Genomic DNA, 16,376 nt, shown 5'->3' with positions numbered 1-16,376 from the left:
CATGGAGACGGGAGGCCGGGCCAATGGCGGCGGCGCGGCTCCCTTAGTCCCACCCCCCCACCGGCCCAACGTGGTGGTGAGGTCACTTCCGGCGTTGGCGGCCCAGCGGCGGAATGGCCATGAGTGGGGGTGAGTGGAGTGGGGTGGGGTGTGGGGATGGGGGGGGGCTTCGGGTCCGGCCCCCTACAGGGAGGGACGGAGGGAGAGTGAAGGGGAAAGACTCGTCCCCGGGGTTACAGCGGAGCAAGAGTGAAGGAGGGAGAAACGCCCCCATGGGGAGGGGGTGAGAGTGACGGGTGAAGGCGGCCCCCAGTGGGTGAGGGGTGAGGGGGTGGTGGAGCGATGCCCCAGTGGGGCAGGAGTGAGGGGGTGTTGGTGTGAATCCCCAGTGGGAGAGGGGTGAGGGGTGAGGGGGTGGTGGATCGATACCCCAGTGGGGCAGGTGTTGGTGTGAATCCCCAGTGGGGCAGGAGTGAGGGGGTGTTGGTGTGAATCCCCAGTGGGTGAGGGGTGAGGGGGTGGTGGATCGATACCCCAGTGGGGCAGGTGTTGGTGTGAATCCCCAGTGGGGCAGGAGTGAGGGGGTGTTGGTGTGAATCCCCAGTGGGTGAGGGGTGAGGGGGTGGTGGAGCGATGCCCCAGTGGGGCAGGAGTGAGGGGGTGTTGGTGTGAATCCCCAGTGGGAGAGGGGTGAGGGGGTGGTGGATCGATACCCTAGTGGGGCAGGAGTGAGGGGGTGGTGGATCGATACCCCAGTGGGGCAGGTGTTGGTGTGAATCCCCAGTGGGAGAGGGGAGTGAGGGGGTGGTGGAGCGATACCTCCATTGGGGCAGGAGTGAGGGGGTGTTGGAGTGAAACCCATGTTGGGGCAGGGGTGGAGCGGTTTCCCACACAGCTGAGATGGTGTGTGTACTGTCCCCGGGTGAGGGGTGTGATTTACTCTCCTGCTGGTCAAGGAGATAGCCAGGGGCCGTGACGTGGGATCTGGCTCTGTCAATGTCAAAGTCGAGTTTATTGTCACATGCACAGGTGCAATGAAAAACTTACCTACAGCAGCATCACAGGCACACATAACTTGGAGTCCTAGAGTGATACAGCACGGAAACAGGCCCTTCAGCCCAATTCATCCATGCCGACCAAGATGCCCATCTAAGCTAGTCCTATTTGCCTGTGGTTAGGCCACATCCCTCTAAACCTTTCCCATCCATGTACGTGTCCAAGTGTCCCTTAAACGTTGTTATTGTACCTGCCTCAACCACCCTCTCTGGCAGCTCATTCCACAGACACACCACCCTCTGCGTGAAGAAGTTGCCCCTCCCGGGTCCCTTCCAAATCTTCTCCCTCTGACCCCAAACCTATGCCCTCTCGACTTTTGTTCCCTTTCCCGGGTGAAAGGCTGAGTGCATTCACCTATCATCAGATAAACAGCATTCACAAAGAAAAACAAAAATTAAATACAATTTTTACAAGACAGAACACAATTAGAACAAAAATCAAGTCAACTTTATTGCAAAGTGATCAAAGTGGTCCCAGTGTTGCCAAACTGTAGTGATTAGGGTTGTGCCGGTTGGTTCAAGAACCAAATGGTTGAAGGGAACTCGCTGTTCCTAAACCTGGTGGTGTGGGACTTCAGGCTTCTGGCCCTCCTGCCCCTTGCAGGTGATGAGGAGTTTGCCTGGAAGCCTCCGACAGAGGCTGAGATGAAGGTGATCGAGGCTCGGCGTGAACGTCATGACAAGATCAGCAAGCTGATGGGGGATTACCTGCTGAAGGGCTACCGGATGCTGGCAGACTCCTGCGTGGAGTGTGGGGTGAGTACAGCACAGCTGCTGAATACACACTGAACCTGGAGTGACCCCCCTTCCTGACTAAACAGCCACCCTGTTCTAGCCATGGAGTCATGCACCACAGAGCATTCCATTCACTCCACCCAGTCTCTGCTGACTCAGATGCTGTTTGTGGACAGATTGAACTTTGTCCCATGTTGACCATTGAATCAACGATCGTGTCGAATGCAGATTGCCAGGTGATGTGGGACTGACTGCCAAGAATCCTGTGGTACGTGCCCCCCCCTAATCCTTGCTCCACAATGCCAGAACCTCCCTGCCTGTGCTCCAAGCCATCACTCTCCTCTCCATGCCCAGATCAAGACTGCCCCACCGACTCTGCACAGGTTCGGACCCGTCTTCCCAGCAGAGACATCAGCTGGTGACCTAGAGTCTTCAGAGAGCTGGGAGGGGCTGGGTGATTGCCTGGGAGTGGGAAGTCCTGCCGCTGCTTTATGAAGCTTAGACCATCCCCTGCGGCACTGAGAAAGGCTCTGGGCTCCGCACCTTCGGAAGAACGGACAGGGTTAGCCTCCTGCGATTAGGAAGGACGTGCAAACCAGGCCTGTACTTCCCGAAAGGTTAAAGGGTGATTTGATTGACCTGTAAGAGGATGGTAGAACTATAAGGAGAGACAGCATGGAAACAGGCCATTCAGCCCATTGAATCCATGCCAACCATCAAGCACCTGTTTGTACACTAATCCTAACCTAATCTGTTTTACTCTCCTTCATAAAGAATAATTTGCTTCCTCGCCAGTGCTGAGTTCTGAGGTTGCTAATGATGTAAACTGGTAAATTGGTTTATTATTGTCACATGTACTGAGGTACAGTGAAAATCTGTTTTGTATGCCATCCATACAGATCATTTCCTTACTCTCCCCACATTCCCCTCAACTTCCCCCACACCCCTCCCCCCTTCTAGATTCTATCACTACACACTGGGGACAATTTACAGCAGCCAATTAACTCCACAGACAGCACCGGAGGTCAGGATCGAACCCAAGGCAGGAACTCTACCCCCTGTGCTCTCGTGCTGCCCCTCTATTCCCACTGCTTGGGAAGTCTGGGACTTGTGAGGGGTGGGAGCCTGTGAATGGGTCAGGAGGGAGGGGTTGGACTGAAAATTCGAGCCAGGGGTTTTGGGCATGGTTCAGAAACACTCGCATGCAGAGGATGGAAGATATTTGGAACTCTCGTCCACAAACCAGTTCCTGCCAGGTTAACTTTAAACCTGGGATTGATATATTAAAGGAACAGTGCAAAGATGGAATTGGGTCACTGATCAGCCACAACCTCACTGAATGGCAGGATAGGGGCTGAAGTAGTTCCTATGGTTGGTTAACATTGTGGATACCGTTCCCCTCCACAGACGGTCCTTCTGCAGGACAAGAAGCAGAAAACCTACTGTGTGGCCTGTCAGGAGCTGAATTCTGATTTGGACAAGGATAACCCAGGTAAAGGAGGCTTTCTCGGCAGCATCAGTGCGATCACAAGGGGAACTACATTTCGAGTATCGAGTGCAGTTCTGGTCACCGCCCTATAGGAAGGATGTGGAGCTTTGCAGAGGGTGCAGAAGAGGTCTACCGGCATGTTGCCTGGATTGCAGCGTACTGGCTACAGGGGGAAGTTAGAGAAACTTGGGTTGTTTTCACTGGAGCATCAGAGGCTGAGGGGCGATTATGAGAGGGTAGACGGTGTCTTTTTCACAGGGTATAAAGGTCAAATACTGGAGGGCATAGGTTTAAGGTGGGGGGGGAGTTTAAAGGAGATGTACGGGGCAGGTTTTTACACGGAGTGGCAGGTGCCTGGAATGTGCTGCCGGGGGCAGTAATGGAAGCAGATACTATAGTGGCGTTTAAGGTGCATTTAGACAGGCACATGATCAGAAGGAAATGGAGGGATATGGAGCATGTGCAGGGAGATGGGATTTAGATTGGGATCATGGCTGGTAGGAACATCATGGGCCAAAGAGCCTGTTCCTTTGCCAGCCTGTTCTATGAATCAGATCATCACTGTAACTGGGGCCCTCCTCCCCCCCCCCCCCCCCCCCCCACACACATGTAACTCTTGTGTTAGAAAAATTGTACCAGATGGTCAAGGCTTTGAGTCACATTCAGAGTCTGCAGCTGTTCTGGTCGCTACATTACAAGAGGAGGTGATGGCGCTGGGGAGCGTGCAGAGGATGTTGCCAGGCGTGGAGTGTTTCAGTTACAAGGAGCAACTGGATAGGCTGGGTTTGTTCTTGGAGCGGAGGAGGCTGTGGGAGGGGGGAAGCTGACAGCGGTGTATAAAGTTATGAGGGGAACAAACAGAAACCCCTCCCCACAGCAGAGATGTCCACAACTAGAGGGCGTACGTTTAGGGTAAGGGGTAAGAGACTTAAAGTGGGATCTGATGAAGAAATCCCACCCCCCCCCCCATCCCCCAGAGGGTGGTTGGAATCTGGAATGCACTTCCTGTGGGGGTGCTGGAGGCAGAGACTCTCAAGACATTTAAGCAGCATCTAGACAAGTACTTCAACCACCAAGGCATCAAAGGCTTTGGACCGACTTCGTATAGAAGGGATTAGTGTAGGTAGCCACTGATGCGGTGGTAGCAGCGCTGGGGAGATGGTGCTTTGCCAGAAGTGCCGACTTTCAGATGATTCTTGTGTGCTGCTGCTGGGGTATGGTTCTCCCTAGAGCCCTGGGCTCGATCTTCGCCCCTGAATAAACATCACTGATGCAGGGTGTCCAGTCATTAATGCACTGCTCTTTGTGGATAAATGGGCAGCTACGTTTTCTGTGTAACCAGTACTGGCTGCCCGCTGTAAGCAATTCACCAAGAGGCCATTCAGCCCATCGGTCCCTCAGTTCCTGGGATGAGTGGCTTGTCCTGTCACAAGCAGCTAAAGAAATTATATCTATATTCTTTGAATGAATGGTTATTTTATTGAGACATAAGAGCATTAGGGCATAGAACGGAGTAGATGGCAATGTTTCATTCGTGGCAGAGTCTCAAACGAGGGGACATAGTTACAAGAGAAGGGGAGGGTCATTTAACACTGAGGTGTGTAGGAACTTCTCGCAGAGGGTGGTAAGTCTTTACTCCAGTGAAGGATGGATCGCTGGGGGTATTTAGAGTGGAGGCAGATACATTTTTGGAAAGATCAGGAGATGGAGGGCGATGGGGAACTGGCACAGAAGAGGAGTAGAGGCCTGAGGCAGATCAGCAAAGGTGGGTCAGACCTCTACCATCAGTCCTGCTTTCTTTAGCCCTCTTACGTCCTGTTTTGTTCTGTTGTCACCCACACACACCCCTGGGGTAATTTAAGTTGGTCAGTTGCCACCTTGGGGATGCGGTAGCACCCGGGGAGGAGGGGGAACCCACAGGGAGACCTTGCAAACTCCATACCCGCAGACAGGGTACAATCTGGGTCACTGGGGTGGGGCAGCACCCAGGAAGGGATGGGGAAGGTGCTATAGAAATGCAAGTCTGTGCCTCTGGGCGGCCACTAACTCCTCGCTTTTAACCCCACAGCCTTGAACCCGCAGGCGGCCCTGAGCCAAGTGAGGGAGCGACAGCGGCTCTACAACGGCCACCCTCAGGACCTGTCGGTGGACACCCGGCCCCCGGAGCCGCCCAAGCCGGCGGCCACCTCCCCTGTCCCCCCTCCGGAGGCCGCGGCCTCGCTGCCCTGCTGCACCCTGGCCGGCGCCGCGGGGGAGGCCGAGCGGGCGTTGCTGCGGAAGATGGCCTGGGCCTGCGGCGAGCTGGAGCGGGCCGCGTCCGTCGAGTACAGCTCGCAGCTCTGCGGCCTGATCCGGAGCTGCGCCGACTCCCTGCACAGCCTGAAGCGGCTGGCGTAGTACCGCGCCCGGACTGAGGGGGCGCCGCTCCCCCAGGCGCCGGCCACGCCCCCCGCGTCCCCCCCGCCCCCAGGCGCCGGCCGCGTCCCCCCCACCCCCCCAGGCGCCGGCCGCGTCCCCCCCACCCCCCCAGGCGCCGGCCACGCCCCCCGCGTCCCCGCCCCCAGGCGCCGGCCGCGTCCCCCCCACCCCCCCAGGCGCCGGCCACGCCCCCCGCGTCCCCCCCACCCCCAGGCGTCGGCCACGCCCCCCGCGTCCCGCCTCCAGGCGCCGGCCGCGCCCCCTGATGGCCCCGCCCCAGGTGCCGGCCGCGCCCCCCGCGTCCCCCCCCCCCCTCCAGGCGCCGGCCGCGCCCCCTGATGGCCCCTCCCCCAGGCGCCGGCCACGCCCCCCGCGTCCCCGCCCCCAGGCGCCGGCCACGCCCCCCGCGTCCCCGCCCCTAGGCGCCGGCCACGCCCCCGATGGCCCCTCCCCCTCGCTCAGGCCGGCCCCCTCTCCCGGCCCTGCTGGGCCCAGGACTATTGTTGCAAACAGTTGCTGCAATTCCAAGCCCCCAGAGGGTGAAGGGGCTGTGGCTCCTCCCACCCACCCAGGCCACGCCCCCTCTAACAAGCCCCGCCCCCTCGCCGTGTGACTGCCTCGATGCCTCCTGCGCCGTTGGATGCCCCTGTGCAGATCCCTCGCCCATCCGTGAACCCTGCGGCTGTCGAGCCCCTGCCTCCAGGGAGCAGGGGCTGTGCCCACGACCCGCGGGAAAGTGTGCGGTCCGAGGCGGGAGTTCCACGGGGTGACCGTCGCCGGCATCCCCACCTGCCCCTTTGGAGCCCAGGATTGGCAGGACGTCCTCCAACCAATGCAGGGGCCCGGGTGAAAGTTGCACTGATCCCTACTGTCTGGGATTCAGACTTGACTCCAGACTAGCCACAAAACAGCCGGTCGAGCAGCATCTGTCGAGGAGGAGGACGTTTCGGGTCGAGGTTCTGCCTGACCCGCTGAGTTTCTCCAACAGTTTGTATTTTCCTCCAGATTCCAGCACCTGTGCAGGCTATCCCCAGGTTACGAACGCCCGCCTTACGGACACCCTGACATACGAAAGGGCACCTGTACTGGTATTAAATTCGATAGTCCGACAAAGGTGCGGACTTCCATTCCTACAACGGCAGAACTAGTTTCCTCTCTCCACTTTTAGTAATTGTTCTTTCCTGTGTGCTTTCGATGCCATTTATAACAAAACCGGTGGCGGTGTAGCACTGAGGTGTTTTATATATTTTCCAACTTGCGGACAAAATCGATTTCTGGACGTCTGTAAGAACGGAACCTGTTCGTAACCTCGGGCCGGCCTGAAGACTTCTGTGTCTCTAGGCTAGCGGTGGATGTACTCCTGGAGGTTTCAGTATAAGACCGAGTGTCCCAGTTGATCAACTAATCCCATATGTTCAGAGCAAACAAAGGTATTCAGAGTGAAGTTACAAAGCACATTTTGTTAGTAACTTTTTTTATGCATTATTCGTGGCAGTACCCAGATTAATTATTAGTCCTTGGGGTTTGTGGGACAATCCTGGCGCCTTGGCCATTCTACTACTGAACGCGCCTGTTGTACAAACATGTTAACATCTCTAAAGGAGTTTTGAACAGCCGTGTGTGCTTTTACTATAGGATGAAGAGGAAGAGGAGGGACGGGTCAGTTGTGCACGACCCTGTGGCCTTCGGCATCTGTTCGGTCCTCCAGGCTGAAGTTGTGAAGCTTCACTCTGGGCGGTATCGCCGGCCCCGAGGCGCATCTGATGGGATGGTGCAGAGGGAGCTTTATTTAACCCGTGCTGTGTTTGACGGAGGGGGGGGGGGGGGAGTATAAAGGGAGCATTGCTCTCCGGGAAATCAGAGGCCAGTTTTCAGTAAATTGGGACACAATTTAATCTCGCCCATTTGGAACCGATTCCAGGCTCCTGGTCCGGCGAGTGTTGTACAAACACTGACGCCCTCTGGGATGAAGTGTTCCCATTCGCTGGAGACCAGCCCGCCAACCAGAACGAACGTAAACTGTGACCCTTGTTTTCGTATTTTGATTTAAGTTAATAAAACGTTTGCATTTTCTCCTGTCTTTTTCGAACACACTTCGGGAGGAACGGAGTTCCCAAATCTTCGGTGGGATGGGGATGGGTGGGAGCAGCCATCACACGGGGAGAATATACAATGGAAATGCATGTGTCCAGGGGTGGGCTGAAGCACCGAGGATGTGCTGCAGTGCCGTTGGAGCTGCTTTCCAGGCGAGACGTTTAACATTCCCACAACAGCTATTAGACGAAGGGCAGGTTACCTCCCCGGGGGTGGGGTGGGGTCAGCTGTAACCCCCTCCACCATCATCACACCGTGTTACTGTGGGTGAGTGGGATCTCGCTGTGCTAAAGCCAGCAGTCGCGTTTTCCGCCTCACAAGGAACTCCAGGAGTTATAACCGGGCAAAGCTGTTGCCACAAACCCCCCTCCAAAATCAAATCAAAACGTTTCTCGTGTTTTTTTTAAATGAGATGTTTTACATTTTTAAAAAAATAAGCGAGACTGCCCCTGCCAGTTTTGGCAGGCGAGGTTTGGGATTCTATTTATAAATAAAATTAAGCCTGGGGGAAGGGATGTGTTTAAAAACCAGAAATTTTATAAGTACCGAGAGGGCGGTTTTTGCGCCTTGGCCGCTGAAAACTTAGGGCGTGGCGTTTAATGAACAAAGGGAGAGAGCGCTGTGCGTGTGGCCGGAGACACGCAGAGGAGGAAAGGGCTGAGGAATATTCAGCAGAGCAGAAGCAACACCACACAGCGGGGGAAGGGAGCACCGTTTCCAAACTCCGACCGGGAGTCCGCGATGGACTAGGCTCCAGAAAAGGGCATCGCCAAGCCGGAGGGTAGCTGGATCAGTTGGGAGAGGAGCGAGGCTGGCGGGACGCTTCGGAGAAGTTTCCACAGGCGCTGCCCTAACCCCCGGGGACATGGCGACAGCGCAGGCCGGCATCGAGGGGCTCCCCCCTCTGCCCAGGGGACTGAGCGGGATCCTCAGCTCGGCCGGCGGCTCCTGGAGGGAGATGGAACGGCTCTACACCAAGAAGACCATGATACAGGAGGAGCTGAGCCGCCCTCGGCCGGCGGCAGGCAGCCTCCGACGGAGCAGACCGGCCAACCTGGACGCTGCGCTCGCGTCCCTGCGGAAGGAGATGGTGAGTTCAATCACTGCTGTGTCCCTCCCCCTCCCTCCCTCCCTCCCTCCCTCCCTCCTCCCGTCCCCCTTCCCCTCCCTCCCTACCCACTCACGGCCACTGAGATGGCTTCTTCCTCCCCTACACACACTGACCCTCACCGGGGGACGGGTCCCACGCACACTGACCCTCGCTGGGGGACGGGTCCTACCCACACACACACCTTCACTGGGGGACGGATCTCACACACACACTGACCCTCACTGGGGGACGGGTCCCACACACACACACAGACCCTCACTGGGGGATGGATCTCACATACACACACACACACACACACACACACACACACACAGACCCTCACTGGGGGGAACGGGTCTCTCTCTCACACACACACACACACACACACACACACACCCTCACTGGGGGATGGATCTCTCACACACACAGACCCTCACTGGGGGACGGGTCCCACACACACACACACTGACCCTCACTGGGGGACGGGTCCCACACACACACACACCTTCACTGGGGGATGGATCTCACACACACACACACTGACCCTCACTGGGGGACGGGTCCTACCCACACACACACACCTTCACTGGGGGATGGATCTCACACACACACACACACACTGACCCTCACTGGGGGGAACGGGTCTCTCTCACACACACACACACACCCTCACTGGGGGATGGATCTCTCTCTCACACACACACACACACACACACACACACACACACACACACACACACAGACCCTCACTGGGGGATGGATCTCTCTCACACACACACACACTGACCCTCACTGGGGGACGGGTCCCACACACACACTGACCCTCACTGGGGGACGGGTCCCACACACACACTGACCCTCACTGGGGGACGGGTCCCACACACACACACACCTTCACTGGGGGACGGATCTCACACACACACTGACCCTCACTGGGGGACGGGTCCCACACACACACACAGACCCTCACTGGGGGATGGATCACACACACACACACACACACACACACACACACACACACACACACACACACAGACCCTCACTGGGGGGAACGGGTCTCTCTCACACACACACACACACACACACACACACCCTCACTGGGGGATGGATCTCTCACACACACAGACCCTCACCGGGGGACGAGTCCCACACACACACTGACCCTCCTATCCATTGGAAATCAAGCACAGGTGAACCTCCAGGAAAACCCATGGCTGACCCCTGTACGTAAGACTTGTTCCTTCTCTCTCCCACACACAGGATCCGGCAGCTGGTGAGGGAAGTGTGAGCCTTGGGAAGGAAGCAGCAAGGACCCTGGTAGTTCCTAAGCTGACACAATGACCCTTTCCGGGCAGCTGTTCCTGTTTATTCATTGTCTCAGTCTGACTTCATCTTCTGCCTCACAGAAGCTCTGGATGCCTGTGAAACCCCGAGGTCACCGGACAGTGACGGGGAGCAGGAACCCTGGCTGATTTCCACCGCCACCCCACCCCCCACCCCGTAACCCAGGGGTCACTGGGCAATGATGGGGAGTGGGAACCCTGGCTGATTCCCCCTCCCTCTAACCCAGGGATCACTGGGCAGCATTGACTCAACCATGGGCTCCAGCAGTTCCCAGATGACGGAGAACAGGCAGGTTACAGGACCACAGCGGCCACACAGCGTCACTAACCAACCCTGAACCCTCCCCTCCACAGGTGGGGCTCCGGCAGCTTGACATGTCTCTCCTTTGCAAGCTGTGGTCGCTCTACGAGTCCATTCAGGAATACAAGGGCCTGTACCAGGACATGAACTCCTCCGTGGCAACCGAGGGGCCCTTCTCCACCGAGAATGGTTACTACGACGATGACGACGATGAGGATGAGGCTGAACCGGCCAAGGACGTGCCGACGTGTAACAGTCTGAAGGTTCTCCACACCCAGAACTCCCGGGACAAGTGGCTGGAGGACTCCTTCCACATCACAATATGAAGTACAGCCCTCCACACCTGCCCCTGCTCAGCTTGGAGGTTTCCAAGACTGGTCGTAATCACCTTTTGCATTACTTCCCATGGTCCCTGAAGCTGTCTGACCTCTTGATTTCACTGAGGACCGTTGGATGAAATAAGACCACAAGATATAGGAACAGAATAAGGCCATTCAGCCCATCGTCTGCTCCGTCATTCAATCATGGCTGATATTTTTTCCAACCCCATTCTCCCGTCTTCTCCCCTTAACCACCACGAACCTATCAATCTCTGCCTTAAATACACCCAATGACTTGCCCTCTGAATCATAGAATCATAGAACAAGCCCTTTGGCCCACAATGTTGTGCCAACCTTTAAAACCTCTCCTAAGACTATCTAACCCCTTCCTCCCACATATTTCTTCTATTTTTAAATTCCCCCATATGCTTATCTAGCAATCTCTTGAACTTGACCAATGTACCTGCCTCCACCATCGCCCCAGGCAGCGCATTCCATGCCCCAACCACTCTCTGGGTGAAAAGACCTCCCTCTGATATCTCCCTTGAATTTCCCACCCATTACTTTAAAGCCATGCCCTCTTGTATTGAGCATTGGTGCCCTGGGAATGAGGTGCTGGCTGTCCACTCTATCTATTCCTCTTAATATTTTGTACACCTCTATCATGTCTCCTCTCATCCTCCTCCTCTCCAAAGAGTAAAGCCGTAGTTCCCTTAGTCTCTCCTCATAATGCATACTCTCTAAACCAGGCAGCATCCTGGTAAATCTCCTCTGCACCCTTTCCAACGCCTCCACATCCTTCCTGTAATGAGGTGACCAGAACTGGACACAGAGCTCTAAGTCCACAGATTCACCACCCTCTGGCTGAAGAAATTCCTCCCCACCTCAGTTCTAAAGGGACGTCCCTTTATCCTGAGGCTGTGCCCTCGGATCCTACATCCACTCTCTCCAGGCCTTTGGACCATGTTGATTTTAAATTACCTTCGTTGCTTTAATTCCTACTCCAGCTTTGAAAACATCAGTTCACCCACTGCTGAAGTCCTTGGCTGCACTCTGTTACCCCTCACCGACCCCTCCTTCCCTCCCTCCCTCATTCTGCTCACCGTACGAGCTAGGCACAGGAAGACTCCACGCAGCCTCTTGAACCGGCTCCACCATTTAATATGTTCGTGGCTGACCTGACTGTAACCTCAATTCCATGGGAATTATCCACCACCTCGTTTATCAATGCCTTGAAAGTATTCCACTGTCCCTCCGAGGGAGAGAATTCCGAAGACTCACGGCCCTCGAGGGATTTTGCCTCAGCTTTGACTCAAATGGGAAGCCCTTATTTTTTGAAACGGTCCTCCTGCCTCGTTCTAGATTCTCCCACAAGAGGAAACATCCTCTCCACACCTTCTGTGTTTCAGACAAGCCTGCTGTCCCACTTCCAGCTGTACAAGCCCAGCCTGTGCAATCTTTCCTCATTATACCAGATTATAGTGCAATTATAATATAATTATAGCATAATTAAATTTCTCTGAACTGCTTTCAATGCGTTTACATCCATCCTTAAATAAGGAGATGCAGTACACCATGTGGAGATGAGAGAATTCTGCAGATGCTGGACTCTGGAGCAACACATGCTCAAAATGCTGGAGGAACTCAGCAGGTCAGGCAGCATCTATGGAGGGTAATTTATAACTTCTGGTAACCCCAAACCTGTGTTTTTTTTTCCCCCTTCCCCCCTCATTCTTGTGGCCCCCTTGTGAAAGTCGACCCACACGCTGTAATAAATCAGACAACAGCAGAACCAAAGAAAATACGATTAATGCTTTATTAGTTTAACGCTAGCGGGAGTGGGGGTACATGGAGGAGCAAACAGTCAGTGCTGCTCTTCCCTGCACGTGGCCCAACTCAAGGAATACAGGGTGCTAACAAACTTAAATACATTGTTCTCCGGCGGGTGTCCACCTACTGCACAGGCATACCCATATTTGGGTATGCTTGACCAGCTCACACTACCATTGGTCAAGCTGAGGCTGCTGTGTGCAGCCAGACAGGTTAACACATCTTTCACAGTTAGTCTCAAACAATCCTGTTTCCTTGTGGCCTTGGAGCTCAGCAGCTCCTTGTCAGCCAAGCTGACTACACGAGCAGACGTGACTCAAGCTGTTTACCAGGAGAGAGAGAGAGTAACCCTTTGTTCACCAGAGCTCCCTTCCCATTGTCTTCTACACCCTCACGCCTTCCCTTTCCCCATGACCTCCCTCTGGTTCCCCACCTCCATGGTCCTCTCGTTGAATTCCTTCAGCCCTTTGCCTCTTCCACCTATCACCTCCCAGCTTCTCTCATAACTCCTTTTCATCCCCCCACCCACCTACCATCCCCTCCCCTCTCACTTGGACTCACCTACCACCTGCCAGCCTGTGCTCCTCCACCTCATTCTGGCTCCTGCCCTCTTCCTTTCCAGTCCGGACGAAGGGTCTGGGCCTGAAACATCCACTGTTCATTTCCCTCCATGGATGCTGCCTGACCTGCTGAGTTCCTCCAGCACTCTTGTGTGCATTGCTGCAGTACACCACGTGTTGGCTCATTAATGCTCTGTACAACAGAACCATTACAAGTCAAGTTACACTTTATTGCCATTCACCTGTCTGCTATAAAACCACATGGAGGAACGAAATGTCGTTTCCCCCAGACTCTCACAACAGAGGACATACATAGAACAGAGGACATAGAATGGACGCAGACAAAGAAATTTTGCAAGTACAAAAACCAGTATGTACAGAATTCAAAATTAGTGCAGGGTTAGTGCAAAACAGAGCTGGACGAAGAAAATCCAGAACTCAGTGAGTTGCATGAAGTGTATAACATGTTCAGTAGCAGCCAAAGTTCTTACACGCTGTTGTGCAAACCAGGGCTTTTGATGCGGCATTTGTCTGAAACTATCTTCTGGGTATTCAGGATCCTGAGCCTGGGGGGAGAAAACTGCTGTACAGTCTAATAGTTCTGGCCCGGATGCTCCGGTACCACTTGCCAGACGGCAGTGGGACAAATAGGTTGTGGGAGGGATGAGAGAGGTCATCTGTGATTCTGCAGACCTTGCGTGTGCACCGTGTGTTGCAGGTGTCCAGGATGGAGGGAAGAGGTTCTCCAATCATCTTTCCAGCTGTACTTGCAATTCTCTGCAAAGTCTTATGGTCAGAGATGTTACAGTTACTGTACCAGGCTGCGATGTAGCTGGTCAGGACACTCTCAATGGTGCCTCAATAAATAATGTCATCTTTTTAGCTTTCCTAATCATTTGATTATCTAAAACTCGGCTGCCCTGTGTCTTAACTTGCACTCCACCCATCGCAGGCAGCCCGGTTCAGCAACACTCGTTTCCAAATCGCCCCCCCTCTCTCCCCTCCCTTCCTTGAGACCTCCTCCAGCCCTACACCCCACTTGCATCTCTGCAGGCTTTCCCGTACCAGTTTCTCGATCATTCCCCCACCCCCTTTCTAATCGTTCTGCCACTCACTCTCAGCTGCCCATACCCCAAGATCCAGACATCCTTCCCAGAATATTCAATTTTCCAACTTCAGGTAACCCCATCTTCCTTTCCCACTTCCACCTGTTCTGTCCTCCGCCCCTCTGCTCACTCTCCCCACACCCACAGCCACACCACCCCAGTTACCCTCCCCCAGCTGGTTCCGTCTGACCATCACCCACAGACCAATCTACCTGGGGTCTTGGCTCACCTTTCCTATCTCCTCTCCCACCTGCCCATCACCCCCCCCCTTTACGTGGGCCCACCTATCACCCGAGCCTCTTTCTCTACCCCCTCCCCTCCCTGCACCCAGCTCAATCTGTCTAATTATTTTTCCCATCTACCAGCCTGCCTCATCGATGCCACCCCCCCCCCCCCCCGCCTGGTGCCAATGATCACCTACCGGCCCCTGCCTCACCTCTCCGTCTCCCGCCTCACCTCTCCGTCTCCCTTCCGAGCAGGGTCTCCACCAGAAAGAGTGACCATCTCTTTGCCTCCACAGATGCCACTGCAGTGTGTTTTTTTGACCCCTCCTGGAATCTCTCCATCCTCTCTTCATGGGGGATTCCTTAAAACCGACCATCTGGTCACCTCATTATAGGAAGGATGTGGAAGCTTTAGAGAGGGTGCAGAGGAGATTTACCAGGATGCTGCCTGGATTGGAGAACATGTCTTATTGGTTGAGTGAGCTGGGGCTTTTGTCTTTGGAGAGGAGGAGGATGAGAGGTGACTTGATAGAGGTGTACAAGATAAGAGGCATAGATCGAGTGGACAGTCAGAGACTTTTTCCCAGGGCGACAATGGCTAACACAAGGGGACATAATTTTAAGGTGACTGGAGGAAGGTATAAGGGGGATGTCAGGGGTAAGTTTTTTTTTACACAGAGAGTGGTGGGTGCTTGGAACACACCGCCGGCAGAGGTTGTGGGGGCAGATACATTAGGGATATTTAAGAGACTCTTAGACAGACACAAGACTTTGCTTTTGTACGGAAAAGAACCACAGCCTATTCCATTTTTCCATAAACTGGTAAAAATCTTAGATCTTGCTGGTACTTCTAAACCCATTTTGTAATATGGAGACCACAACAGTACTCCACAGATCATTCCTTGAACGTGGATGTATGCCAGCCCTCAGCTATAGAAGATCCCGCTAATTTTATTTTTAAAATGCTGAGAGACAAAGTTATTGATGTTCAAAGAGAGTGTCTGAACATTAATGGTGGATACGATAGACCTTTGGAAAAGCAGGTGGTCAAAGAGTTATACAGCACAGAAACAGGCCCTTCAGCCCAACTAGTACATGCTGACCAAGATGCCTACGTTAGTCTGTATTATAAGAGGGGTTTGAGTACAGGAAATAAAAACATCTTACTGTAATTATACTGGTGCACCTTCCTAGTGATTGCTTATATGTGCTGGGCCCAGGTCAGGTCATCTGATAGGTTAAGACCCAGGAAATTTAGAGCTGCTGACCCCCTCTGATATCAGCAGATCTAATATCAAGGGGTGGGGAAGTGGTTCACTGAAGAGAAATCATGAACACAGTCCACAAGGGCAGGTCAGAGGCTGGGGATGCCATGGCGATTGACTCACCTACTGACACCTCAAAGACTCTCCAAAATGAACGAGGCGTAAGTCAAGAGTGTGGGGGAACACCCTCTACTTGCCCGGACTAGTGCAGCTCTGACAATAAGAAGCTCGAAGGGCAAAGGACCCCCACCTACCGTTTCTCTCCACCACCATGTACAAACTCACCAAGGCTTCCCAACAACATCTCTCCGCGTAGGCTGGGGTAGGCGTGGCAATGGATTCAACTTTAAACTGCCCACCAGTCCCTCAGTGCAAAGAGCAGTAAACGCTGATCTCGACAGAACTCTGCGAAAGAATCAAAAACAACACTTTGATCGGTTTACTTTTTGGTTTAACTATGGGCCCATAATAATTTAAATAGTATCTCCTACAAGATGACCACCATTATAAAAATCAAAATGCTGGAAATCCTCAGTAGGTCAGTGG

The 16,376-nt window shown here is 54.2% G+C and overlaps 2 protein-coding genes across 5 annotated transcripts; both read left to right on the top strand.

Annotated features, from left to right (window-relative positions):
• The first annotated feature begins 87 nt into the window (after positions 1 to 87).
• Positions 88 to 7,770, top strand: znrd2 (zinc ribbon domain containing 2). 4 transcript variants are annotated; one of them, XM_052045036.1, is made up of 5 exons: positions 88 to 129; positions 1,660 to 1,811; positions 3,198 to 3,282; positions 5,348 to 5,749; positions 6,086 to 7,770. In XM_052045036.1, the coding sequence occupies exons 1-4, from the start codon at positions 114 to 116 to the stop codon at positions 5,674 to 5,676; spliced, it is 582 nt and encodes a 193-aa protein (XP_051900996.1). In that variant the 5' UTR covers positions 88 to 113; the 3' UTR covers positions 5,677 to 5,749; positions 6,086 to 7,770. The 4 variants fall into 4 exon arrangements, with proteins under 4 accessions (XP_051900996.1, XP_051900995.1, XP_051900993.1 ...); XM_052045035.1 differs by having other exon boundaries at positions 6,052 to 7,770; XM_052045033.1 differs by lacking the exon at positions 6,086 to 7,770 and adding an exon at positions 5,810 to 6,002.
• Positions 7,771 to 7,863: 93 nt separating this feature from the next.
• fam89b (family with sequence similarity 89 member B) lies at positions 7,864 to 12,374 on the top strand. The gene is made up of 2 exons (XM_052045306.1): positions 7,864 to 8,881; positions 10,579 to 12,374. The coding sequence occupies exons 1-2, from the start codon at positions 8,657 to 8,659 to the stop codon at positions 10,849 to 10,851; spliced, it is 498 nt and encodes a 165-aa protein (XP_051901266.1). The 5' UTR covers positions 7,864 to 8,656; the 3' UTR covers positions 10,852 to 12,374.
• The last annotated feature ends 4,002 nt before the right edge of the window (positions 12,375 to 16,376 follow it).

This window comes from Pristis pectinata, chromosome 38 (assembly GCF_009764475.1).
Source record: "Pristis pectinata isolate sPriPec2 chromosome 38, sPriPec2.1.pri, whole genome shotgun sequence".
Taxonomy (NCBI): domain Eukaryota; kingdom Metazoa; phylum Chordata; class Chondrichthyes; order Rhinopristiformes; family Pristidae; genus Pristis; species Pristis pectinata.
The sequence above is the reverse complement of the archived record's forward strand: the minus strand, read 5'-3'. Positions and strand labels throughout refer to the sequence as shown.